This window comes from Prenolepis imparis, unplaced genomic scaffold, assembly GCF_030444845.1.
Source record: "Prenolepis imparis isolate NDT839.2.m4 unplaced genomic scaffold, iyPreImpa1.0 SCAF_3, whole genome shotgun sequence".
Lineage (NCBI taxonomy): Eukaryota > Metazoa > Arthropoda > Insecta > Hymenoptera > Formicidae > Prenolepis > Prenolepis imparis.
Window position 1 is genome coordinate 17112948 of NW_028141161.1, and position 26984 is coordinate 17139931.

General features: G+C 30.2%; 2 protein-coding genes across 3 annotated transcripts in view; one reads left to right on the forward strand and one right to left on the reverse strand.

The window, feature by feature from the left end:
• Window positions 1-2274: 2274 nt before the first annotated feature.
• Pfdn5 (prefoldin 5) lies at window positions 2275-3908 on the forward strand. Its single transcript, XM_083033200.1, has 2 exons — window positions 2275-2620; window positions 3452-3908. The coding sequence occupies exons 1-2, from the start codon at window positions 2410-2412 to the stop codon at window positions 3736-3738; spliced, it is 498 nt and encodes a 165-aa protein (XP_082889326.1). The 5' UTR covers window positions 2275-2409; the 3' UTR covers window positions 3739-3908.
• A 364-nt stretch (window positions 3909-4272) lies between these two features.
• Window positions 4273-26984, reverse strand: part of LOC145933539 (uncharacterized) — a 60920-nt gene continuing 38208 nt past the window's right edge. For both annotated transcript variants that reach the window (XM_083033339.1, XM_083033340.1), the window contains exons 2-6: window positions 20786-20988; window positions 11519-11654; window positions 8204-8337; window positions 5036-5270; window positions 4273-4768 (exon numbers count right to left, since the gene is read on the reverse strand). In XM_083033339.1, coding sequence (XP_082889465.1) covers window positions 4695-4768; window positions 5036-5270; window positions 8204-8337; window positions 11519-11654; window positions 20786-20988 — 782 coding nt within the window. In that variant the 3' untranslated portion in view covers window positions 4273-4694. The remainder of the gene's footprint in view (window positions 4769-5035; window positions 5271-8203; window positions 8338-11518; window positions 11655-20785; window positions 20989-26984) is intronic.

The window sequence follows — 26984 nt, forward strand, 5'->3', positions numbered from 1 at the left end:
AAGGAAAAATAGAGCTGTAACAATTAAAACTAATTGCTCATATCAAATTTGCGATTACATTAAAATCATTGATACTATTTTGTTTTAAAATTAAATAAAGAAAGAAATTTTAAAACAATAAGATTAACTGCTTTGTTTTTTAAATCCGTATAGAATCAGTAAAGTGATATTGTGTTTCTTTGAAAGCATGCTCAACTCAATCCCGAGAGTCTCAATAAATTAAGTATTGCTGTGACCTGATATTTTTAAGAGAAACATTTTACAAAAGGATTTTTAACTTTAATTACAAATAACTAACAATAAGAGATTTAAATAAAAACTCGTTGAATACTTTGCCTCTATTGCGAAGAATAAATAAAAGTTCTTGACAAAATTTAGAGAAATACTCGTATAGCTGTTTCCATATTTATCAACATTTATACTTACATTCATTGCATTATTTTTCATACAGAAATTTCAGATATCTAATGCTTTGTCTGTTCATGTATCGACATTGGTGCTTGGTATGCATGTACGTTTAACATATCTTTTTTTTCCATGTCACAATACTGTGTATAGATTTTGAAAATACGTGACATAATTGTGAAAATCTTATTTTATTAATTGCTAAAACTTGCACCTATATTTTGATATTTTATTTGGAAAATCATTTCCAATTCTATAATCAATGCAGAAGCAATTAATAAAGTCATTATTATTCCGTTTATATTCAAATATGTTACTTTAATTGCTTACTAAATATAAATAATCCTTTGCTTTCATCTATTTCACTCTTGTGACTTTTGAACACTCTGTGCAAGTATGCGCAAATATTAATATTATACTTTCATTAACATTAAAATATATGCATATAATAATAATGTATATAATAATATTACTTAATCTTATTATTGCATCAAATAAAAGATTTTGAAACTCTCAATTATATATATTATTGAAATATGAAGAGAAAGCAGAAGCTGTGTACTAAATATTACATTTTAATAAAAAGTTACAAAAGTTATAAAGCATATATAGCATCAAAGTAACGCGTTACATTATTCTAAACAAATGCATGAATATATCAGATATACGATGAATACAGATAACAATTTTAATTTTACATTTTTATATTTGCATTATCTTTTATCTCGTATATATTTTAATTATAAAATATCGATTATACTTGTCAGCTTCAAGATAATCGATGTCGAGTATTCTATATTATATATACTCATTCATATAAATAGCAGAAAATTTATTATACATAAAAAACGCGTATATCAACAATTATATTTAAAGTTCTATAGTTTTAATTATTAGAACTTTAAAAGTAAAGAATATAAGCGAGATAAATTTTCCCTTATTATATCTTTGTTATTGATTATGAATACTTTGTAGCTGATAAAGTTAAAATAGAATTAATATATACATATAAAACGTGAAATGAAAGAATGTTCACTGTTAAAAAAAATAAGAATATGCTTTTTATCATTGTTTATTTGTAAGCTGCAATATTTTTATCGTAAGTTATTTTAATTACACTGATGAATATGAGAAATTATTGCCGCTATAAATTCAATTTCGCTGCAAACGTTTGTAGCACTTTTCACTTCCTTTCTTTTATAATTGCATAAGTAATAATTGATAATAATGGGTATAAATGCAATTATACAAGAAACATTTTACGTAGTTATAACTTATTTACTTTCAATTTCAGTTTTAATAAGTACTTTGCAGATGATTTCTCCATTAACTGTAGGAAAAAACACCCTTATTTTTTATTAATAAATAAGAATAATTGAGAAAGATGAAAAGATTAAATATATATATATATATATATATATATATATATATTATATATTTTTGCAACATTTGTATTTTATCTTTAATATTAATTTTGACAAATTTAAATAAAACATTTGCTTCAAAAAATCTATAATTGATCAGTTTTTTAAAGTTTTTTGTTAACATAATCTTCTTAAATTAAAATTGCAAAATTATATTGCAAAAAGAAATTTGAAACAATAAATGCACATACTCGCTTTCTTGATTAAGTATATGTATAAATCTTTATAAATAATTTACGAAAAAAGATAGCTGCATTAATTTATATTTGCTTATATATTGTTTATTTTTTAAATCTATTACACTTATTAGATAAAATTATTTAAAAATCTGCTCTTATGATACAATGCTGTTGAGAGATAAATTTTGTTAAATGATTATCTCTTCTTTCGCGAGATGACACGCGTGTTGTGTGTGTATTGTGACGCCACCCGGTGGCTGAACAAGCCGAATGAAGAGCCTCGACGAAGAAAATGTGTTATTGCTCGTGCCCGTGTTTGGTGGTATCGACGAGCCGCGATCAATTGAGAGTTGTCACATATAACCTCCAGAATAATAATTTTTGACAATAATTACATCAAGATGTCAGAAGAGATTTCCGTGAAACCTCCCTATGAGGTGATCAATTTATCAACTCTACCGAATTTGAACATTCAACAACTGACAATGTTTAAACAACAATTGGACAAGGAGCTCGAAGTATTTCAGGATTCTTTACATACTTTAAAGATTGCACAAAGCAGATTTCAAGAATCTGGTGCTTGTCTCGAAAAAGTTACAGCGGCTGCTGAAGGTGAGATCATATAAATTTCACTTTTCAAAGTGCACGTAGTTTTACGATAGTTTCTGATAAGGTTCCTTGATGAGGTTAGGAAATGTGATTATACTAAATGCATGGATATATCTTATAAAAGCAAAACAATGTTTAAAAAATGATACGATTGAAAATTTCTTCGCATATATAATTTAATTTTATAAAATTAATAAGGCTCTCACAATTTGATTAAATTTCATTAAGAGCGAGATGCGGATGATTGTGCATCAATTTCAATGAAAATTAATTTTTCTTCTCTACCCTTCTTTAAAGAGATAAGAAGGGATCTAATAAAATCTTGAGTTGAGATTGTTTAATTACTTTGTACTGCACCAAGAAAAATTTGTGGTCTGTGCATAACTAATCACTAATCAGTTAAGATAATAAATTAATTTTCATGAAACCGACACACTATTATTCGCATCTAGCCCTAGTTGAAATTTAAATTTGTATTTTAAATTATTCGAACCTTACTAATCTTCTTAGAAATTAAATTAAATTATATGTGCAAAGTAATTTCCAATTGTATTATTTTCGAGACATTGTTTTGTTTATTTTGTTTATTATTGGCTCTTACTAATCCATTTTAAATTTAAATTTCTAATTCAATTTCTATATAAAAAACCTTCATTCATTTTTTAGCTATTTGCTTTTTTGTTATCTTTAAATATATTCTTTCCTTGATGGATGTATAAGTTTGTTTTAAATTTATATTGAAGATATAAATATAAGTGTTATAATTTCTGAGTGCACACACAAAAGTAATAATCTTATATCATTTGTTATATATGCTTTTATATGTATTTACAGGCAACGAGATACTAGTACCTTTGACGGGTTCTATGTATGTGACTGGAAAACTGGCAGAAGCAAATAATGTGATTGTAGACGTTGGTACTGGTTATTACGCAAAAAAAAATATTGAGGAAGCAAAGGACTATTTTAAGAGAAAAGTGGATTATGTGACGGAGCAAATGGAAAAGATCCAGCAAGTTGGAATTGAGAGAACCAAATTGAGAGAAGCAACAGTAGATATAATAGATGCAAAGATTCAACCTCATTGGGAAAAAGATCGTGGATTAGGGTTTCGAAAGTGATAATTTTAAATGGACGATTTTACTTTATATACATCTCATTTCATCATGAATAATTCGTTTGCACCTGTTTGGAAATCTTTGTTGAATTCAATGGCTTTAAGATATTACATGTGAATGCAACTGATTCCATGTAATAGTAATAAGATGATTTTATTTAGTACAATCAAAGCGTATTTATTTTATGACATTACCTTATCATATTTTATTTATTCGATTTTATCTATTTAATGAATCAATATAATGAATTTTTGTATAGAAATATATGTTTATATAATTACTGATTATGTAGTTATGTATATTTACAGAAATGTGTTATATTGGAGTAAATTAGAATATTATTTATTAAGCAATTTTTTCTTATAATAATTGCTTTTAGATATAAGATCAATATATTAAAGTTATTTATTGAAAAACTTTAAAGTGTTAAATAATTAGTTTTTTTGAATGAAAATAAGGGAATTAAAGGAGATTCATGGGTTAGTATTGAAAATCAAAATAACGAAGATGAATTGTTTATTCATATTTCATTGAAATAAAATGTCATTTATAAACAATAACAGTGTTTACCTATAAACATGACAGGACACATTGTGTTGGCTACAATGTTACAGAGGAGGTATCAAAATCATCGTCAGAGGATAGAAAAGACAGTATAGTCTTTTCAAATAAGTCGTTGATAGTTTGGCGCAAAATTCGTCGGTGTATTACATAATAATATGACATGTTATTTATTGGATTACAAATTTGCCCGAAGGGCAGATCGCATACACATAGATAATTCACTAAATTTTTATTTATCCTATTTACACGAATAACATACGCTCGGTATTTATTTCAACAAAAGATTTCTCTTCTCAGATTTTACTCCATTTAATAATTTCAAAATTTTACAAACGATTTATTTCCTCCTTCTCGATACAATCATGCGCGTAAAATGTATTGCGGGCTCATTGATGTTATCTTAGGCTGCATAGCAATAATGTTATGGCAGTGATGTAAAAGTATTCTACAGGTCTCTTGGCTGCATTACCTGCAACAAAAAAGATATAATGTATGAATAAATTGAATTAATTTTCTCTTTTGTAAAAAAAAAAGATATAAAAGCTAAAAAATATTTACATCAATTTTTTCCATCAAAAAATATATTAAATTTTTATGAAATATATATGAATTTCTTCTATATTTTTAATATATTTAAAATTTACATGTATTCATTTACATATCAGATAATGAAAAAGTATGTAAAGCCACACACACACACACACACACACACACACATACATACATATACACCTACCAGTGTAGGAAGATTCTCGTGTTCCTAGTACAGATGCCAGTCTTGGACGTTCTTCTTTCAGAAATACATCAGCCTTTTTTTGATACAGATGATAGACATTAGCGTGACAAATAATGTGTAATTTGCCGTTGCTGAAATTATCTTGCATCGTTTCGAAATCCAATCCAGCAATCGTCATTTGTTCTTGATTGACGCCAACTTTGTTTGTGATATTCAAGATAAAACTCGAATTTACCTGCAATAAAGAATATATTATATACAGAGTGTTAAAAAAAGGGTTACAAAATATGTAACTCTTTTTTTAACACCCTGTATATATTGCCATTAAATAGTTTCAAAGATTTATCTTGTTTCTCTTTATTTCTTTTAGCTTCTTTAATTTCGTTTTGTAAATAAATGTGACGCATGTAAAACAATTTTTATATTATTTTCTTTATATGTATAAAATTTAGACATTAATCTATTTTGCGAAATAGCACACGTAAGGTACTTTAAATACAAGTCATATAATTATCGATTTCCATTTACTCGTTAATTATCAGCTCGGCGATGATATGCACTACTTGTAACTTTCTTCAAGCATAATAGATGCGTTAAGAGGACATGATGATTTACGAGCCTCTAAAATTAATTAACTTTATGCGATATACATAAAGACTCGTTTTGCGACATAATTACCATATGCAGTTAGCTGCTTATTTATTGCAATTAATAAGAATTACATATTTCTAGAGAGACTATCTCTCAAAAGTAACCCAGTTTTATTGTTATGTTATATATAATTAAATCGTCTGACACCATTTTAATTTTCCAAACGCTCACAGTTTTGCTGATTAGTCATACGATTATATAGTTATACTAGTCTTCTAAAGAATTAATTAGCTGGGAAAACGCAGATAGTAGATTAGGTAACTAGGCAGGCATCTGGATATATCTCGACGATGATTAAAGCTTGCGGAAGAACAGAATGGAGCGACGATGAGATACCAGTTCATTCTTAACTGCTTCCTGTCGCTCGTTTACACGATAACGCGTCTCTTTTTAGCAGCCGTAAATGATTTGATTTGCGGTGCATACGGCTCTAACGATGATGTTTATCGGATTCTTAAGATACTCGTAAAGCATCTCAGATTACCGGTTCGCTATATCGAAATGAGAGTTCCGGATTAAATGATATGTTTATCCAGTGCATGTCGACACTGACCAAAAGACGATCCCCGAGAATAAAAAGATTCTTTATCATTTCCTGTATCGTCTCGTATATATCCAGCGTAACGGGAGCAAATGAATGCGATTTTACCGATTTTCTCAGTACTCGATGTCGTTTATACGATGCTGTCGTAAATTGTCATCGCGTTTCCTCTTGTTTCCGTGAAACGAGATTTCCACGCATCTCTTCTCGTGCGCTTATCACATGCTACATTTATGCACGAGAACACGTGCTGTTTCGCCGCTGAGGCCTCTAAGCTGACAAGCTGGGCTCGTCGCGAAGATCGTCCACGACGTTACACTTAACGTTTAATGCAGTCGATCACGTATAAGCAATTTCCTTTAATGGGAAGGTAGAATATTCCCATTGCTTTCCGACAGCGATTAAATTTTTATATTCACGCAAAGCAAAAAAAAAAGAAAAAAAAGGAAAGAAAGTGTTTAATTTTCAAATCGTTGATATTTTAATGATAGATAGGTATGTTTTAAAATAGCGTTATATAATTTATATGCATTATCTTTTGAAAACAATATTTCTTATGCAGATTCTCTTTTACAAATATAGATGCTGATAGTGTATGAACGGAAATTATTAAAATATTTTCTTTTATTAGAAAATCATTTAAATATTTTAAAAGAAAAGCTTCATTACTTTTCTTGGTAAATTAATATATAGCCTTCGAACATAACTACTTTTAAATAATTGCTACAAAGTGAGAAATTAAATTAGCATTAATAAATGAAGAAGTCAATTATCTCTTTGCTATAATATACATATACGCAAATGGTTAATATTACGAGACATTCTGTGTACAAACAATATAATGAGCAAAAAAAGATTATATTTTGACACCAATTTATTCTATCTTAATAAAGTTAAGGATGAAGAGAGTATGGAAATGTGGATCTTCTCTTTGAAGGGAAAAATAAACAGAGTGGCGGCGTAAGACTTTATAAAATGTGCAGCGAAAATACAAATTTATTTAACAACGATTATTATGGTAATTAAAAATTTATAGAAAATAATAGGAAAATATTTTAATTATTAGAATGCTTTACTCTCTTTAGTGATGCCGCTCATAACAGTCGTACGTTGTAGACTGTTGTAGTGTACATTGTGTAGAAATTTAATTTCTTTCTTCTCATTATTATATATTTATTATAATATATTTTTATAAGAAAAATAGTTGAACGGGGAAAATTTTTTAAATGATTTGCACGGAGTTTTAGGCATAAAGTAATCTTGTTGTAAAATAGAGGTTTATACGTCATAAGGAATGTATAAAAATATGTGACGGCTATTAAGGATGTTTCGCGTTAGAACGGTATTTGTAAACGCGATGTTGGAGTCAGTAGAATAAGCAAGTTGGAATCAGACGTAGGAAGAACTTTTCAAACCGTCGACGTGGCGACGACGTTGTCATCAGTAGCAATGACAAGCATAGAAAGAAACAAAAGACTACAAAGTGAAATATCAAGTGGACAAAATAATAGCATACTTTAAAATCGTTATTATCAACTTTACATTACATTCAACTGAATGGCCTATTGGATGGAATTAATAAACATGAAACAGTATTTCTCAATCCGAAATTTTTCAAATAGCGTACCAAATGATTGAAATGAATTTAATTCTCTCTTTTCATTTCAAATTCAGCTATATATCTTTATATATCACATACGACATAATTAGATACAATTTATTTATTATTCACCTTCAGAAATGGCAATGATTATTATTTACTTCAATTAAAAATTTGATTATTTTTGTTGCAAATATTCATTTAGCAAAATTATATGAAAGAAATTTAATTGCTCTACGAGATATATTCAGGAACGAGACACAGATCAAATTAATATGTAATTTATATTAATATGTAATATGTAATTTGTGCATGAGCATGGCACAGAAAACGATGCAGGGAGATCCCTTGACACTTTTCACATTTATCAACCTACCGGTATCCCATTGACAGTCCATGTCACGTTAGCCGGAGGATTTCCCGATGGTACCGTGCAGTTTCCACGTACAGTGTCACCGACTGCATATCGTGTCTTCTCGACCAGCAACTGAGGATCGCCGTTCGGCAGACCTGAAATCCAAAATACCTTACAGTAACAATTGAATGCGATTTGTGATCACGGTTTTTGTTGCAAATAACGGACACGTTCTCGGCTATTGTTACGTTTGGTTCCTTCATATTTTGCCGATTACAAAAACAGTCTTGGTACCGCGAAAGCGTCGTGATAGTTTGTGATCAGGTTCATTGTTCGCAGTATCAAAAAGCATGCCACACAGAAATCGAATGGCACTTCTTGCGCTATTTCATGATCCCGACAATTGGCTCGAGCAGTGTAGCGGAACTCTTTGCAAAACATATTATGTATCATGTATCTGTTTGAGATTGTTCATATTGTTACGGATTATATGCTTATTGGTAAATGCTATAATTATTATTATTATTATATTAAATATTGGTAAATATATAATTTGTTTGCTGAATCTTAACGTATAACTTTAATATCGATGTGCATTTTAAAAATTACAATATAATATCAATATCATATTAAATTATTATTTTCATTATTATTTTCTATTGCGTAGAATAATAGTCATTTATTGAAAATATTTTCTGATCACTTTTTTCTTATATCTATAATATATGTATATACATTATACATACATTACACTATATACATATTTATATAATATTTTGTTAATTACTTTATAATGACGTTTATGAGGTAGGGAAATCTTAATACATGATGTACAATAATTCTATTAAAAATATATAATGTGTCATATATAATGTGTCTTGTCGAGGGATCATTATAACGTTCGCAAAAGGAAATTCTTTTTCGCCGGTAGACAGTAACGGTGGCGATCCGGTAAACTGTCGAGGAATTGTCTCACTTCTCCACAACAATTTCCGCTTTGGGCCGTTCCTTTCTCGCGATCTTCTCCGCGAGTAGTCTCAAGGACACGGCCGAGGAATATTACCATTTTCAACGTATGAAACGGGATAATCGCGGCCAGTCTCGTGAGAACCGGGAACAAGAGAGACGATGTGTCCGTTGATTGTTCCTTAGCGATGGAGAACGTACGGAGGGGGATACAATGCGAGATTCGAGTTGTCGATCCGCACACAGTATCAAACTTTTACGAGCGATCCGTGATCGGAAAGAAGAGGCAATCACCTCGTCTCTTCAAAGGGGGATCGCTGCCGTGTTTGTGGCGTCGTTAGGTCGACGCACGATGGTGATGCAGCAGCGGTAGTAAGGGGAACGGTGGGAACAAGACCTCCTCTCCTTCGGTCTTCTTCCTTTCCACGACTTTCCGTATCGTCTCTTTCCTCGTCTACGATCTTCTTCTTCTCTCTCCTCGCCTAACTGCGTTTTAATTGGGCGCGATTACGATGACAATACTAGTCACCATGTAGGATAATCAAGGACGATAATGAAAGACGCTCGCGCGAAAGACGTGCCGTAAGAGAAATAGAAAGAGCGTATCCGGCAGTGCACGAAGAGAATAGTCGTGGGTAAAAGCGGTCAAAAAAAATTTAACGGGTCACGACCGAATCCGCGATTCATCACGGACCCTCGCATACCCCGTTCGTTGTTCCCCTTCCGCTGCCGTTAGCTGCTCTCGAACGAGATGATAAAATGTTTTTATTGAATTTTAACAATGCATCCCCCAACACAGCTCGTGTGGAATAGGTGTCACTTATACATGAAGGACGCCGCAAAAAGCCCTGTTTCGCAGCAGATTGGTCGCAGCAATTATCCGCGTTACAAATGGGAATTATACGAAACGATCGTGCTCGCCTGCCGAAACAACATTTATAGCCGATAGAATAGTAGTTATAAATTAACGATATCCATTTAACGCTTTGATGGCGTTAAATGGCGCAATTAGTGGCGGCTGTCACGCTTTTTCAGCTCGAACGTATCAGAAGATAAGATGGGCGCAGAATTCAATAAGCATCGCCAATCGAAAAATTCTGTCTTGCAGACAGGTTTATTGCGTGCTGTTATCAAGACTAATGACGCCAGCTTTTTGTCGTCTTGTAAGAAGCTGCTAAAAAGCTATCTGTAATGTTGTAGTTCCTCTGTGACAGAGAATCAGTATATATAGATGAGAAAATAGACATATAAACTATATCTTTTATTCATAATTTTATAAAGCTGTTTTTCGAATGCTATATTTTTTTTAAAATTTATAAATGATGTAATAAGTGATAAAATTTGAAATTTATCCCAATCTCTCTCTCTCTCTCTCTCTCTCTCTCTCTCTCTCTCTCTCTCTCTCTCTCTCTCTCTCATTATTGTATAAGACTTATAAAATTCAAATTTTTAAAGATCCATAAAGCTATTAAAAACACATTATTGGATTATAGATGTTATTATAAATTACTATTATTATATATAAATTACTATTATATATATTTTTATTAATAAAATATTGTGATTTAATATTATCATATATTTTTTATAAAGCATAAAGCTAATGGAACCAATAATTGACTCGATAAGTAAATGTCATTGCAAAAAATTTTAAATAAAAATATTTTTGTGTTATTTGCTATTGTGTCTTTTTGAAGTAACGATTATAATTGTCTATATAAACGAGCTACAAAATTGCGAAAAGCTCGTCGCAAAAATATTACAAAAAGTATATACAGGCGATATACGGTATGAGAAGAGTACATTCGAATTTTATTTGTTTATGTTGTGCGACGCGAAATGAAAATTCGATATCAAGAGATGTATTCATTCACTTGTTGTGGATCATGTGTGTATGTGTGTATGTGAAAACGCAAAAGAAAAAAATTAAAAATCTATTTTAAATTACATTTTTACTCGCGACTTTTTAACAAAATTTTGTTTAAAGTTTTTTTTCAGCTATTTTTTTTTATTACAAATTGTTATAAGTACTATAAAACTGCTTTAGATTTCTTTAAATTTTCCTGATATATTTTCTACCAGTGCTGCAATATTATTTTGTTAAAAGCTTTATTTCATTAGAATTAATCAATTAAATTTGATTGATTATTTTGCAATATATCGAAAAGAAAACCATTATTCTACAATATATTATTATATTATATTTATAAGTATAAGCCTTACTTTAAGTTTTTACCCTTCTAATCATTTATTTATGTTGAAATTCATAGGAATTTATGTTTATACTCATCAGCCAAATATATACACTGGATGTCGCATATTATGTTATTTTTATTTAAATACAAAATATATTTTTCTCAGTATACTCACTTGCTACGTGCATGTAACCATAAACCATTACAGTATTAAATGAAGGGGAATCTCCAGAGACTTCGCAACGATATTTTCCAGTATGATTGGGTTGTACATCCTTCAAGACCACTTGATGCGCGTCACTTTGATTTATCTAAAATGTAATTTACATATATTACAGTATATTTTTACTCCATACACACACACACACATACACACATATGTGATGACAAGAATATATTCATAAATTATGAAATATGTATATCCCGCGACAATAATATCGTTAAATATGCAAAAATCGACAAAATCCTGCAATTATAAAGCTTATGTTATTAAGGTTGTATTATATGCATAATATTATCATAAATATGTATGTTTTATATAATACTTTAAAATTATATTAAATCAAAACAACAAATGATTACTTAATTTACTTTAATTCTCTTAATTGAGAAAATGTTTTATTTATTACTATTATTACCATTTAATATTATCATTATAGTACTTATATATTCATTGTTTTATTTCAAATATAGCCAATATAATACATGAATAAAAGTATAAAATAATTTTGTAATAATTATATTTATAAAAAATTATTATATACATATTTTTATATAAGTTTACATAAATAAATTTACATAAATCTATACATTTTTCTATAATTGTGTTTAAGGATAAATGTCGGTAATCTCTTTTAAAGCTTTTAAAATCTTTAAAAAATTTAAAATTGTGTTATATTATGTTTTCTACTTTCTCTACAATATGTAACTCTAGGAAGATAAATTACATAATCACACAAGTCATTCCCATAATATTGTTCGCAATATTTCATCGTTACACCGATATCGCACTTACAAAAATGACGTTCTTTGTGATAATATTTCGTCGTGGTAAAACTATTATTATATATACATGTATGTTGTTAAAAAGATCAAGATTAATAACTCTCTTTTTTTTCAGAGTACTTTCATGCGAGACAGCATAAAAAAAAGAGCGAGAGCAGATGAATTACATATTTTATTCCGCTGTAAATGATCGTCAATGGTACTACCGGTGGATGCCTACTGAATTTTGAGTTAATTTAGCATCGACCGCAAAATTGACCGAGTGTACAGAACCGGCGAATGCCATTTATTGCAAATCGATCGCACTTACTCGTCCTCGCGCATTTGCTCGTCCGCGACAAACAATATCTCGCAACAGGGATTAATTGTATGTTGCCGGTGGCAGCATATAAATCACACAATTAATTTTGCTGTGGTTTGCTTCGTGTTTGTGACACCGACACGCTCATATACCATATTATGCATAAGCGAAAATCATTGCTAAAGAGGATACGACTAATTTCCAAATCATGATGTATCATATTTTTAAAACTATTGAGGATCGTGTATTGTATTAAAAGAGAGAGCACAGAAAATATCAATGATATTATTGTAATTTAATTATAATATTATGCTGTTAGTTGGAAAATGGATTTAATAATAATTTAAATAAATTTTAGATAAATTTTCTTATACACAAATTAATTTAAATAATTTAGATGAAAAAGCTATGTGTGATGTATCACAATGTTTATTAAAAATTATTTTGAAATGTACGCGTGCGTGAGGAACATATAGAATATTTTCAGCATCATAAAAAATTTTCACTTTCTTATTAAGAAAATCATTTTTATCATTTCTCGAATGAGCGAGTTTCTCTTCAGCTTTACATAATCAATCAACATAAAGCAATATTCAAGCACTGTGATATTAAAATAAGAAAGAAAATAACAGAAAGAAAATTTTGCAGATCTTAAATACTTTCTTTACAACTTACAATAGTAAAATATTATATTTTCAGCATGTATTTTTAGTATGATAGATATTTCTTACTATCTTTCATATATCTTTGTATTATCTTTATATTATCTTTGTGAATTTTTCGTAAAAATACATACACACATATATTTTTTTTTCTCATTTCATTTAATTTAACCGAATATAATTACGCGCACGAAACAAAGTTATATTATTCTTTGATAAAATCTTAAAAATTGCAACGCATGCATAAAAATTATTATTGCAATTTGCAATGCACGCATAAAAATATATTAATTAATTATGTGTTGCATAAAAATTTAATGTTTACATCTTTAATAGAAAATGCGAACAAAAAAATAGAATTTGCTACAAGAATCTTTTGATTAAAATATCTATGCTTTCATTAGACATAGGATCTGAGCAGAATGATTGCTTTATAATTTAAAGACAATGTTATATGTTTTAAATCTTTGTCTTTAGTAACGCACAATACTGTTTTTTGTCTCAAATCTTAAACGTGTGTACGAAGTGTTATATAACACTTCGTACACACGTTTAAGATTTGAGACAAAAACAGTATTGTGTGTTACTAAAGACAAAGATTTAAAACATAAAATATTTGTCTTAAAAGTATAAATCAGTCATTCTGCTCTGACCCTTACGCATCTCCATACGTCCACCACGTTACACGGCTCGCACGAGACTGCAATCTCGAAATATCTCGCACGAGAATCAGTCGCGCGCGAGACGCGCAGGGTGATGAACGTATGGAGTACGCTAATCTGATGCACAGGACAGAAAGAGAGAGATGATTTCGTCGGGTCTGGTTTATTCTTGGCTGTGAAGTTAGGTTTCGCCGTCAGTTGGCGACACCGCTGCGCAGTCTTGTGGTCGGTGGTGGGGATCAGTCTTGGGCGAGACGTGCAGCGTAGTGGACGCATGGGACGCACTATCTAACGGAAAGGGTAGAAAGAGAGAGACGTTGGGTCAGGCGAGGTGCTTCGTCTTCTCGTTCTTGGCTGTGAAGTTAGGTTTCGCCGTCAGATGGCGACACCATACCGTTGCGCAGAGTCTTGCGGTTAGTCAGGTTGTCAGGTTAGTGTTGCAGTGTTGCATCAGTCAGAGACGAGACGTGCAACGTGATGGATTTGTGGGTTAAGACTATATTCTGTCTAGGGCTATAGACTATATTTTGACGCTTTCAGCGTTGTAAGCATCATTCTGTTTTCATTTCACATACAATATCAAAGATAGAGCGATACTTTCAGCACTGATAGCATCAAAACGAACGCAGTTCATGGAGACATGCGAGTCTAATGGAAGTGCAGGTATTTTGTTCGAAAGATTCTTTTAGAAAGTTCTATTTTTTGTTCGCATGTTCTGTTAAAGATTTAAATATTGAATTTTAATGCATGCGTTGCAATTTTAAGGTTTTATTATCAAAGAATATAACTTCGTTTCACGCACGTAATTATATTAGGTTAGATTAAACGAACTGAGAATATATAGAGTGAGAGAGAGAGAGAGAGAGAGAGAGAGAGAGAGAGAGAGAGAGAGAGAGAGAGAGAGAGAGAGAGAGAGAGAGAGAGAGAGAGAGAGAGAGAGAGAGAGAGAGAGAGAGAGAAAGAATTAAAGAGAGAGATATTGTATATAGAGAAAATATATGTATGAATATTAAGCCGGATTAAACAATTTATTAAAAAAAAAGTTTATTAATATGCTCGCTGAATTCGAAACATATTACGTATTAAATTGTATATTTGTGTGTTTTCAGATAATCGCGTCGGTTATTAACCTGACTCGTGTAGTAACAATAATGTATCGAAGTGAAGTTGCCGTCATTAACGGAACGCCACGGACACGCAACAGTTCGACTCCGAGTCAAATTCGACGTGGCGACACATTTAATTAGTAAGTATAACGTTAAAACAAACTTCCTCTTTCGATATCTGTTATCGCATAGCATAATTTCGATTCGTCATATATTGCTGATTCATTAAAACACGTGTTTCGCAAAATTCTGTCGAAATACATCGCGTGCTAGCAATCGTCAAAGAGACGCGATCATATATATTCAGAGTTACATTCCGCGTATATATTGATTTTTAACTCGTGTATGTATATTTATTCTTTCAGATTATAACACGAGATCGCCTGAAAACGTGAGTGCGTATACTATTTGTTATTCGAAGCGCGAAAAATACACGAAACGATAGAGATTGCTAAAAGCACGGGAAAGTGTAGATAGGAGTATAGATAGGAGCAGCAGCGTCGTGCGCGACAAATGGTGCGTAAAGTTTTCCCGTGCGATTTTCTCTCTAGGTTCGCTAGATTCGTCCACGGGGCTGTAAAAGTCGCGGGTAGAATCATAACTTGGCGTATTTTTTCACGTTATTCTTCCGTATATGATAAAGTACGTGTTGCGTGTGTCTCGATGTATGTGCGCGCGTATAGGTGTGTATGCGGTTAATGTCGGGAGTGCCGTGCAAAGTGGCGCGCGATCGTCGTGTTTTGGTAATTAGCGCGCGCGCGACCGTGATTAACCTTATTTTCGCGGGAGACTGTTATGCGAGTGCCACAAAGGAGCAGCAACAACAGTGGAGTGAGGAGGAGGAGGCCAGGGAGGCATCGGGCGACAGCGGAACAATCGCGAGGTAATTTATTGTTTATTTATTATTGATTACTTGTACGCGCGAGATTTATACCGTATTTATACCATATTCACTAAACAGGCATTTGAATGATATATACTTTAAAATTGTAATTTAATTTATATTAATTTTTATAAGTGTTTATGACAAAATGATGACATTAAGCTTGTGACAAAAAAGTTTCTGAAATCGCATAATTATTTTATTAAATATCTGTTTAAAAGATAAAAATTTATAATACAAATTTCGTGAGGTAATTTATTGTTTATTTATTATTGATTACTTGTACGCGCCAGATTTATACCGCATATTCAATAAACAGGCATTTGAATGATATATTTTAAAATTAGAATTTGTATTAATTTTTATAAAAGATTATGACAAAGTGATGACATATTAAGTTTGTGACAAAAAATTTTCAGAAATTGCATAATTATTTTATTAAATATCTATTTAAAAGATAAAAATTTACAATACAAATTTCATTTTGCAATTATTTTTTTGAAATATACATATAAATAATTTTTAAAAATATTAATTATTTTGGATGCTATTTTAATTTAAATTATATATTTATATTTTACAGATCATCGTGTTGGTGTTACAATTCTCCTGCTGCGCATCGTATCGGTGAGTAATGAATTATATCTTTTATTTTTTATATATGGATCGATTATATTGATTTTCATTTAAATGATATTGCAAAAAATCGAGAGGTAAAAGATTAGTTAATTATAATGTTTTTATTTTATTATATTCGTTCAAGACTCACACCCATACACAATAGTTATCACCTAGTGAAATAATCTATCTCTTTGCATTCTCACCGCGCGATTTATCTCGAATATCAAAATAACAACCGGACATATTCCGATCGAAGATCAACTGGCACACTCATGCGTATAAAGGCAACAACGGCGGTATCGTTTTACTCTACGCCCGGATTACATAATATAGCGATTCAACAATGCTCGGCCTGATACGCTCACGCATAAATTTATCGAACTCGCTCGGCGAATATTAATATTGTTAGCCTCTCGCGAAATACGAAACGGTATTCTCGGTGCCTATCTCTATGTTCTCTTGCCGCACTTCCCCTTTGCTTTATATTCACAATCCTCTCGCATCCGCGGTCGCACAGCCACAATTCTCGCCTATATTTCTCTCCCCTGCGGGAGGTGCGTCGCGATTTATTAGCCCAAGTGTTGTCCGTACTTTCCGCCGGTAAAATCTAATTGGAAAACCATTGCGTGCATGAAAACGCTTCGTTTGACCGAACTCGCGCCGGTTATCGCGGAAATCGCATAAAGAATTTAGTTGATTTTTTCTCCTCTTTTTCAAGGTCCAAAGAACATTGATTTTTCGATCGTTACTTTTATCCGTGACGGCTACATGCATGCATGCCTTGTGTGTAGCTCGATTATTGTGTAATAAAAGTCTCTCTCTACTTGCACTCTACATTTTTCTAATAAATTTAAATTTAGTTTTATTAAAGGACAGCAAAATCTTTATAATCGATCGCATCATTTAATTGTGCATTAAAAATGTGTTTTAAAAATATAATAAAATTGTCTTTAATTAAAATGTTGTAATCAAACTAATTAAAAAATTATTGTATAATATTATGAAAGATATATTATTAACTTTCATAAATTAACAAATTACTAAAAGCTGCGTAATTATTTTTGACTGTTCTTTATGTCAAAACAACAAAAATTTACATGTTTTAAAACTGGAATGTTTCGAGAGATTGTGTAAATGCTTTACTTCTGCTTTAATTCGGATTGAATAAAGCTGTTAATTCTGCTTTAGTTCAGCTTGGATAAAGCTCTCTTTTTAACAGCTTTTTTAAGTTGTCTCGCAAACATTAATTTTGCAATTACATTTTTTTGGCTTACGACTTACGACACATACATACAAATATGTGAGTAGTTAGAAATATCACATAGCGCGCAAATTGAATTCCTCTGTTCTCGTTTCTTTCTCCGTTGAGATAATAGCTCGTAATCGACCGTGGACGAAGTGCCGATGGCGTGATAAATTCAAAGTTGTCTTTGAAATGTCGCATTAAAGTAGAGACATAAAAAGATTTCTTTCCTAAAATAATCTCATTAAAATAAATTTTTAACAGCTAGTTTATACAAGATTTATATATCCATATGTAAACTAATGTTATTATTATTATTAATATATAAATGATTGAATACCATTTAGAATTACGAAAGTGGACTTTTATATAACTTTTTTATACAAATGCGCGGTGATGAAAAGCAGATTACTAAGCTTTTGCTGTAGCAAACAGTGTTGGTTAGCAGAAATAATATCTTTTGCATTAATAAGCGAGGTAAAGGGAGCATTCAGAAACCAGAGCACGTAACTGACCCGTTTTCAAAATAATATTGAAATTTATCATGTTTGATTTATCACGCGAGTTTTGTATGCATCCGTGTATACGATATTGTTACGTCCAGAATGCAATGATAATGGTTGATTGACATTTTATACCTTGCTATAGATAGCAAGACAAAATGTTAATATATTATTTCCATTTGTATGTACATACATACAACATAATTCTCGTTTCTAATAACAAATTGAAACATGTGGGAAAGCGATAAGCTTTAGTTTGAACGATTAAATTACTACGTAATGAAAGAAATCTTGACAGAAAATCTCTCGCGCAGTGATCGCGATAAAACTTAAGATTAAAATCACCATCGGAATCTTTACCTCGTAATTTATAGGCGCTTTTTGTTAAATATTAGAACTATCATCCGCACAGAGTATACATTTACTGCTGCGATGTTGCTGTATTTGTAACACAACGCACGTGATTATATTATATAAATATATTATGCGCAAATGTACGCGCTAACATGCCCCGCGTATTTATTAAGCATAAAATAAACGTCGGTCATAATTTCTGTCGCTGAATGAGCAATGACGTTACATGAATTGTTATTTCAAGTATATAATAATTTAATTTAACTGGTGCTACACGGCATGCTTCTTTGATACAATGATACTATAATACATTTTCTGTGCCTATTTTGTTAAATTAATTTCTGTCACGAATTACAACGATACAAGCCGGAACGAAATATCACATATAAATGTTTTTATTTAAAAAATACAGTTTTTCTGTTTCGAACGTAAAATGTGAGCTTCGGAAGTATATTTGCTCGCAGCACGTACACCAAATAAATGTATTCTATATTTGCTTGTTGCGATAGGAAAGGTATACGAAAAAAGGGTGCAGTGCGCTTTCTTCCGGAATAAATCGTCGCGTTAACGGATTTCAAATATTGAACAGCGAAACACACATTAAAGCATGTTAGAAAGGGAAAACGAATGGCGATTCGCCAAATATTCTATATACTGAGAACTTATTCTTTTTTTATTATTAATATTTTTATTATATAAAATAATTAATAATTTTATTATATAAAGATATTGTTTGCTATATCCTGAAAGCTTTCTAAGCACATTATAATGTTTAAATAATTAGTTATGATAAATTATAATGTTCTATTAAATAAACAAATCAGCTGTTTGTATTTGTTTGTGCGTGACTGGGCAAAAAATATATAACGAGAACAAAATTTCGATAGTTGAATATATTTGTACAATATATGTTCTTTTTTTTTTAATTGTGGGTTTATATATTTGTACAACTTTCAAATTTCCGCCATGCAATGACTATTTCTTCTTCATGCATGCCAGATATGTGCTGCAAATATTCGTCTGCATATACAGAATGCAATCTGCCATGCGTTTTGCGCATGTTATGACGTGAATGCCATTTCGTTTCACCGATATTGAGGGCAAAGAAATTGTTGTTTTACCGTTTAAAATATGTTGAAATAACATTTTTAAGTTGAAAACATGACGCGAGATAATAAGAATAAAATTATGAATGTTACAATTATATGTCACATAAGATATCTCTGATATTAAATTGCAAATTTTACAGGTGTATTTTTAAAATTAATTTGGAATCGATTTTCCTTCAATAAAAATGTAAAAATATTACACACACATATCTTTCTTTTAAATTAATAAATAATTAAAAATAAATTTTTCCACAAATAAAATATTTCTTATCTAATTTAAAAGAATATTATGATAATTATTATTAATTTTAAAATAATAAAATATAACTAAATAATAAAAATATAAAATAAATAAAAATAAAATAGTGAAATAGAGTTTGCGCAAAGAATACACAATGAAAAGTAAATTTCTGACAAATGTTGAAAACGGTCTATAATCTTAAATATGATCTTCATGACTTTAATATTTGCATGTTAAGTGTGAATATAAAACTTGATTTGCTAAAAAGTAGAAGTCAACTTTTAATAGGTACGACATTATAACGGAGTTTGCGGCTGAAATAACTCTATTGCGTGTACCAAACTAGTGAAATTAGAAGCACGATTCTAATTAGAGATAATTTACAGATAAATAGAATTCTACATTTTTATCAACTTTATCATGAATAAGCGTGGGAAGAAAGGAATATATTGAATATATACATATATTACATAGATAAAAACTATTAATTTTTAAATCAATTAAAAAGAATTTTATTTATCGTATATATAATTATTATATATACTTGTTAATAATTTATAAAAACTTTATAACAGACACAAAGTGCTTGAAAAATTTTTGAAATTTAAGTTGATTGGAATATTATTAATTAAATATCAATAAATTTAATATTTATCTGAAAAATTAACCTATTTTCTAAATAAAATGGTGCAGTATAAATACCTACAAATCTAATATGTCTATTGAAATTTTCCATTTAATATATTACTTACCAAGACTTTTATTCCGAGCTCTCCAAATACTGCGATCGGTGGCATTTCTTTAGGGACATATCGAAAAAATTCTGAACCTTTGTACCATTTGACAGTGTAAAGGGTTTCCGATTGTAGATCGTATTTGCAAGACATGTTGACTGTTGTACCAGATGCCACTGCCAATGGAATGTCAATCGACACATTGCTTAGTCCTCGAACGCCTAGAAACAGGAGGAAATAGATTGCGATTGGTTCAATTAATTATTTAAATATTAGAAATCGCGCAGATATATATATATTTGAATAATTATTTTAAAATAATAACTATTAAAATAATAACTCTAAAAATAATAATTATAAAATAAATAATTATTTTTCTGTAGTTTTTCTTATTATATAACTAAAAATTCTATATATACTAATAATATAATATATTGTGCAATTATTTTACTGATATTTAATATGATTGCTAATATAGTTGTAGAGATGAAGAGAATATATTGTATATTAAATAAAAAAGTAGAAAAAGGCATTAAATATAAAATCGGGGGGATCTAAGAAAGCGGGAAACATATTGTTAATTAATTAACAATTTATAATTATTCATTAATTAACAATTACTCATTTTGTATAATAATAAAATGAGATAACAATTATCATAATTATATTTATGGTTTCTTTATATCGTTAATTACATGCTTGAAATATATTAAAAGATTATATTTGTTATATAGAATACATTTAATTATATCGAAAAACTGCATTTTGTCTTGAAAACTGCGAATTAAATAAGATAATAATGGTTTTGAACAATTATGTGGAATCAATTATGTATTCCAGAAGTAAAATATTTTCGTTGGACGCACAAAAAGCTCTTTCTACCTTTTTTCTAACAAGAAAAAGCAAGTTATGCGTGATGCTTATCTTATAATAATTTAAATGAACAAGTGCTTAAACTTTCCGCGTAATCCCGCCACCGTCAACATTGTTCACTTCGAAGATTACAACTGGCAAACGGGTAAAAGGGCATTTTGCCAGAAAACGCCGGTAAAGATTGCAAAAAATAACATCACGACCGTCGACTTTTAAGCATCCATTGCGTACTTGCTTAGATCGAGTTTGGAACTTATTACTATTTCAGTGCACTTTACGTGCCCTCCTGTCATGCATTATTCATCGAGAGTTTGAAAGATCACTGCGCCTTAAATAAGTCGTTATTATAACAAAGTTTTTATCAAGGATTAACATAAAATTTTTAATTAAAAGATCCAAATCTTTAATTGATCCTAAAATAAAGATTTGCAAGACTAATGAAGGATTTATTCATATACATATGTAGCTTAAAAAACAATTTTACTCCAGAGTATATTATATGTAAGACGATCTATACGATTTATTATACTGGTCCGTTATAACTTAATTAATACATGCATACGGGATAGGTGCTGCAGGCATTTAGCGGTACAAAATATCAAAAATATTAGGGAGATATCAATACTATGACCGAAAAGCATTATAGAAATACAGAAATGTTTGCACAAAAGCGTGTTACATTGTTATAGTTATATTGAAATTTCCAACTCTTATCGGCGACGTTGCGAAAGATCTTCGTTATTGTTCTGGCTTAAATGAAGAAAAATCTAACCCCAGGAGATTATATATTTCACACGGCGCGCGCAAGTTTGCGAGATCAGCTACCAGCGAGCGTGCCGTAGACTCGCAATAGCGGACTAACGCGAAAGTTTAGTCATTAATTAACAGTTTTTTGGTGGATCCTCTTCTAATTAATTATTTATGACTTGATCTGCCGGTACTCATTGTGCTAATAAAGTAATTAAACGATAATTAATACGAAAAGTAATTAATCGGGAAATTGGGTGTTGGGTGGGAGAGGGGGCAGAGGGGAGAGAAAAGATCATGGTGACGCGTTTCGATCGTAAAATGCATTTTAATAACAGTACCCGAACAACTTCCTTGATGTCAAACATAACGGTTGCAAATGCATATGTATTGATTGCTCTAATAAGCATGAGATTAATGTGTCATATGGGAAAAAAATTAATATCGTCATTACGATGGCGAAAAATAGGGAAAGCAATTTTCTGTGTCGCTCCTTCTCGTATGTGCATTTGCTTTTAATAACCGTAATATAATTGGCATCATTAGTAGGCACGTTCCTATTTCCTCTGACAGAACATCTCCGTCTCAGTAAAGCGAAAGTTTTTCACTTACAGAGACGCGCGCCTCTTTATCACTAATCACCGCACAGTTTTGAACTCGGCCGACGTATTAGAAGAGCGATGCGTAATTAGAAGCGGTAATTGGAACGTCTGCTCTGCGAAGTTTCACCGTTGGGCTACGTATAATCAGTTGTTTGGTCTCAACGCGCGCGGATGCAACGGCGCGCTCGCAGATCGCTGCATCGAGATTTAAATACCAGGCGTTCACTAATCACCTCGCTAATCCTTAATTACTGCTCCTCGCTAGGAGCGCGCGATTGTTATTCGCATCGCGACTCACGGGCCTTCCGTTTTTGGAAGACGAAACCTTCCCATAAATAACGGCAGCACCGAGACAATGGCATATAAACTCCACGAATATATCAGATTAGTCTTAAATTATTGCGGGAATAATAAAGCTCACGAATTCACATTCAAGCAGATTTGAAAGCATTCTTTGTTATTTTTTTTAATCGTCTCTGAATTTATCAATTGCCGTAGTGATAAACAGAAATACAAACAGCGAAGCGCGGCAAACCGCACGCACCAAATATTCCATAATTGAATGTGAAGCAAGCAACAGATTGAACATATTAATCAGCTAATAAGGGCTGCAGTAACTCAATAAGCAGAGCGGAGTGTATGTTTATCACATATCGCGTAATATCTGTGCAAAGTAGTATTTGATTCGAAAATTTATGTAAAATTGTTGCAAACAGCTGATTCCGAAATCGATGACATTAGTCGATTTTTGTAATGTTAGAAGAAATCAATATGGAAGTTAGTTACTTACATATATTCGGTTTCGCATATTTCATAACTATATTGAAATAATAGCTTTCGAAATCAATATACGTGTATTTATTTAATAAAGTAATTTAAAATAATTTAACTTATTACATAAATATTAGATATGAAATATAAAAATGACTTCTATATATATTTAATAGAATATTAATTTTTTTACATATATTCTGATAATTAAAATATACAATAGGTAAAATATTAAATATATGTAGGTATGAATGTAATAATAGGCATAATAATAAGAATATGTGCAGAGCCTATGCATAATAAGCAGTTAGATGTTATTTGTGAGTTATCATTAAAAATAAAAATGCAGTTACACATAATTTGCGCGACCTCGTTTATTTCATACATATTGTATATACCTATATGTGTATATACATATATGTATTTTGAAATAAACGCTGTTGCGTACATTATAGTATAATTGCGTTTTTATTTTTAATGATAACTTGCGAATGATAATGTTTAATCAAATTCAAATGCTAAATATGCTATATACATATATGTGTGTGTGTATATATTTTATGTGTATATATATATACATAAATATATATATATATATAGTATATATATATATATACATATACATATATACTTGAATTTGTGAAATAATCTTAAACTTTTAATTGTTGCACAATTACTTATATACGTTCGCTGATGTGCGAATTTTTGAGAAGCCTTTTGCACATTTTGCATATTCATAGCCAGATATCTTACAGACATAAGGCCGGAAAAGCCAAAGGCGTAAAGAGCCTGTGCTCTGAAATGAGATCCTTTTCTTTCTTCGAAACTCAACTAAATGAAAAACCCATCCTTGCGAAAGAACGTCAGCTATAGAAGCTTTTATTGTTTCATGAAAGGCAGGGAGGGAAAAAGAGATATTGAAAATACGCATTGCAAAAACCTTTTACTTGGCGAACTCCCGCCAATCGACTCGCGTATCAGATGAATGAAAGTTGCACGAACACCTCTTTCTACCTTTTTTAGAACTTATTTAACATGCCTGCGCCGTATTCCAGAATTTATATGAGTTCAATCTCTCAGCGAAAATTTTTTTTATTACTCACGAAACCGTAGAATACACAATGAATCAAGAATCTTACTAATGAATCTGTTAATATTTAATGCAGTTATTTTATCTTGTATCAAGATATCAGTCTATAAAATGGCAGGTTATACTGGGTTATATAATAAGGATATATAAAAAAATTTCGATTATATCTCTCAAAGCACATTACACATACATCTAAATGCTCTTCTCTTGAAGCAAAACTTTAAGGCAATATAAAATTTCATTATGTGAAACTTTACGCATTCATCTTCAAAGCCGCATAAATTGCTGGCTCATCACGATTCTGTTATATGCTATCCGTTACCGATCGACAAATGATACGGGAAACTCTTTTAGTTCGAAAAATATAAGCGTTATGATCGACATAAGTATATCAGTTATATAATACATTCTACCGGCACGACTTTAATTTCCAATGGATCACTGATTCGATTTGTTTAATATCGCAAAAACTAAACGAGTCTTTGAATTTTTTAAACTAACAACGATCGATCATGACCGGAAAGAAGCAAGTCAAGTAGTGAAAAATGATAGGACTATCGAAATACTCTAACTTTTATATGATTTTATGATACTCGTAAAAACTTTGTAACTAACAGTGTATCACCTTTAGATATTTCTCCGATGTACGAATATAGTTTTATTATACCCAAAGGACTTTTGATCGTTTGGATTTCTTCGATTGACGTACATCGAAGATGGTTACATCACTTCTGATGAGTTTTTTGCTTTTGATTTTTTTTTAAAACTTTATCATGATCTTGGGAAATTACTTTAGGCTTATATTTTCTTATATCATATTTTAAATAAATTTTATTTAATAGAGACGTAAATTTAAATATCTCAAATTAAAACTTTAATATAAAAAATATAAAGTCATAAAATTTATTCAAGTATTTTTCTTTTGAAAAAATTCGAGTAAAAATTCATCCATAAGAGAAAAAAATTATGTAAAAAATATAACTGTATAATAAAATTATGTACTTTAGTATTAATAGAAATTGTGCAATATGTCTTATATAAGTCGGATGTTACTTATGTTTGCAAAAATTGTTTTGTTTGTTACCCTCTAAAACGGCCAAGCAATTAATTAAAATATAATCTCAATAATACTTGGACTAACATTATATACAGTACCCATATTATATATTTTATTTTTGTAAATTTTAAAAATAATTTCTTATAATTTTGCAATTATTTTTAACAATTCTTTAGAATGGAGTTATTTTATTTTTAAGATTTGTGTGTGTTAAACAATTATATTCTATTGTTTCGAGAAAATAACGATATTTCTGAAAAAAATTAATATGTAAAAGATGTCATACATTTTTAATTAATTGTTTTTAAATCGCATAAAAGTAAAAAAAGATTAATATCTTACATTTTTATTAACACAAATATTGATTCTAATTTGATCAAAACAAGTAAATGTAATACTTAATACTTTCGTCGATCTTAATATCATAACTCTTTATGGTTTTTCTTTGAGAATACATTCTTCAATATTATTTTTGAAATTTAATAAACTATTATAAAGAGAGAAAGAGAGAGAGAGAGAAAGAATTTATAACAAAGCACATATTTAAATTATATTTATGTGTATTTTTTATTTATTAAATAAAAGTAAAAAATTATGAATATAATAATTATTGGACTCGCGAATTATATGATATGCAGAAAAATCTAATCTATTTTGATATATATCGCAAGTAAAATTGTAATTTTATATATAACTTTTTTGTTTGAACAAGAACAGGTTTATAATATGCTGTCGCTTACAGGTATACAAGAATTTTCTCCTTTCTTATTTTTTTCCAATTTGTTTACTTCAACATTCTTTTTTACGTCATCTTTAGAAGAGATTAAGTTATATAGATGATATAGTTATCAGTTATTTTTAAAACAAGATTAGTAGACAAAAGATTGAAAAGATACGTCACAGAATTTACCTCCCTGTGAACAAATTTTATTATTCTGCCTAAACACTTAAATGAGTTCTTAAATTATAATTCAATTAGCTTATTCTTGTGCAATGACTGAAAACATAAATAGCAATTTTCTGTTGTTGTCTGGAATGTTATTAAAACAAATACATTATTCGTAGTCAACTAAAGCA